The sequence below is a fragment of the Sinocyclocheilus rhinocerous genome, unplaced genomic scaffold, assembly GCF_001515625.1.
Source record: "Sinocyclocheilus rhinocerous isolate Xijiao unplaced genomic scaffold, SAMN03320098_v1.1 scaffold592, whole genome shotgun sequence".
NCBI lineage: Eukaryota > Metazoa > Chordata > Actinopteri > Cypriniformes > Cyprinidae > Sinocyclocheilus > Sinocyclocheilus rhinocerous.
In genome coordinates this window covers 574,825-577,324 of record NW_015642562.1, presented here as the reverse complement: position 1 = coordinate 577,324, position 2,500 = coordinate 574,825, and the positions used below count along the sequence as shown (strand labels likewise).

The following is a 2,500-nucleotide window of genomic DNA, read 5'->3' as shown; positions in this document are numbered from 1 at the left end:
ATAATTATTTACATTATTTTAAAATATTCGTGTTTCTTTACATAGAATGAATATATATAAACATATATACATACACACACACACACACACATATATGTACACACACACAGACACGCACATACACATATTAATGCAAATATGATTTCTAAATGTGAAGTTATTTGACTAGACTAGACTAGAGTACTTGCCCGCCGTCTGTTTGCGAAGCTCCGCCCATTCAAATGACGACGTTTTTACTGACGCAATATTAAAGCGTCGGCGCGTCTGCACGCATGCGTCCCAGAGCGGCGACACCATTTTAGAGAAGGAAAGGAAAACTGGGACAGTTACTGGCAATCAGTAATAATATATCAGCAGTTTAACTAATAATAGCTCATGTGTGTGCTGAGAAACAGGGACAGATAGAAGATCCCCGCTGATCCACAGAAGAACCGGGTTCCGACATCAGCTCAGCGTCTGTTCTGGGTTTATTGTTGTTATTGTTGTGTGTGTGTGTGTTTTTGTGTTGTTTTTGTGTTCGGGAGAAACTGAAGCAGATGGATGGAGACGAGGAGATCCGCTCAGGTAACCTTACAACAACCACAACACACTGTTTTTATCCCAGACACTTACGCAACACTACCATGGTAATATCACGTATTTGGGCGCTTACCACGATAATACCATGGTATTCTTTGAAGTACGTTGGCGTAGCATGGTGTATGACTATAGTAAACATGCATTACCATCAGTACTGGGCAGTAACTAGTTATTAGTAACTAGTTACAGTAGTAATATTAGTTTTTGCAGTAACTAGTCGTTACTATCCATAAAACAGCTAGTTATTTACTTACTTTCGATGCCTCAACCCCAACTGATCCCGATAAAAATTCTATAAAATCTTTTTAGAGAATTAAACATTTTTTTATGAGCTTATATGAGTTCTTTTCATAAAATACAGCATGGAGTATAATCTTAATTATATTAGCTTCAAGCTACACGTGACAATTAATGAGATTAATACAACACTTTTACTCAAACGCTACTATTAATCACCACTGAGTGTTTGAAATAACTTCTGACTGTGATCCAATCAATGTGGATTTTGGTCAAATGATGAGGCAGAAATATATTGTTTGTAACATTTTATTAGAATTTTATGGGGAAGATATGCATCTTATGTGGGGTATGAAAGAAAAGTAATGTAACTAATTATTACTGTTGCCAAGAAGTAAGAAGTAAAGTAATAATATTACTTTTGAAAGGAGTAACTAGTAATGAGTAATATATTACCAACACTGATTACCATATAATTAATCAAATTACCGTGGTATTTTATTGTTTTGTGAATAAGTGCCATGGTAACACTGTGTATTTGTGCATTTACTACAGTAACAACATGGTATTCTTTGAAGTATGTTGGCGTAGCATGGTGTATGACTATAGTAAACATGCATTACCATATTATTCATCAAAGTACCATGGTATTTTCATGTTTTTTGGACAAATACAATGGGAATACCATGTTTTTGGTCATTTACACTGGGGAATTGTGCTATATAAATGGTGCACCATGTAAATACCATGGTGTAGGAGTATGATAAGCATGAATTACCATATAATTCATCAAAGTACTAAGACTCTGTATTTGTATTTGTTCAGATGATGGCAGCGCTACTCCAGTTCAGGACGAGCAGGACGAGGCGAGACCCGAATCACGACAGTCTGAGGTCAGTCTGATGGTTTGGGTTTAGTGCTTGACTTCAAGAAATAGTTCACCCAAAACTGAAAATCTGCTGAAAATATATTGGCCATCAGGTCGCCCAAAGTGTAGAGGAGTTTGTTTCTTCATCAGATTTGGAGAAATGTAGCATTGCATCAGTGTCTCAGCAATGGATGCTCTGCAGTGAATGGGTGCCGTCAGAATGAGAGTCCAAACAGCTGATAAAAACATCAAAATAATCCACAAGTAATCCACAGCACTCCAGTCCATCAGTTAATGTCTGAAGAAGACCAAAGCTGAAACAAATCTGTATTTGATTATCGCGATTTGAAAAACTCTCAGTAAATACAGTTCAGCTTTAATCAAAGTTATTAAGAGTCTCACGCAACACAATAACATTAAAAATTAAAATCCAGATTTTGATTTTCAAAGATTTCTTATAAAATTGTAAAAAAAAAAATTCCAAAATGCAATAAATCCATTGAATCAATATAAATGTTATTTTTCATATTGAAACTGTTGAAAATATACAACATAGTAAGTTGATCCACATATGACAGCCTCTGAACTTGGTCAATACTAATCTTATATACAGGCACTGGACTAAAAATACATTCAATCAGTCATAGCTCCAAAAAGAATTCAACGGGTCATCTTGTTAATGCTACAAATTAATTACAGCAATAAAAGACAATTTCATCATGAACATACATGAACAACAATATCACATTAAACCACAGAAATTCCAAAATGACATTTCCCTTACATTCAACTTCCAAAAGTGCATTCATCTTTGCC

The 2,500-nt window shown here is 35.1% G+C and overlaps 1 protein-coding gene across 1 annotated transcript in view; it reads left to right on the top strand.

Moving 5' to 3' along the window:
* The first annotated feature begins 267 nt into the window (after positions 1-267).
* The window catches only part of LOC107756202 (protein IWS1 homolog), a 23,316-nt gene continuing 21,083 nt past the window's right edge, over positions 268-2,500 (top strand). Inside the window, exons 1-2 of the mRNA XM_016573232.1 lie at positions 268-564; positions 1,642-1,709. Coding sequence (XP_016428718.1) covers positions 537-564; positions 1,642-1,709 — 96 coding nt within the window. The 5' untranslated portion in view covers positions 268-536. The remainder of the gene's footprint in view (positions 565-1,641; positions 1,710-2,500) is intronic.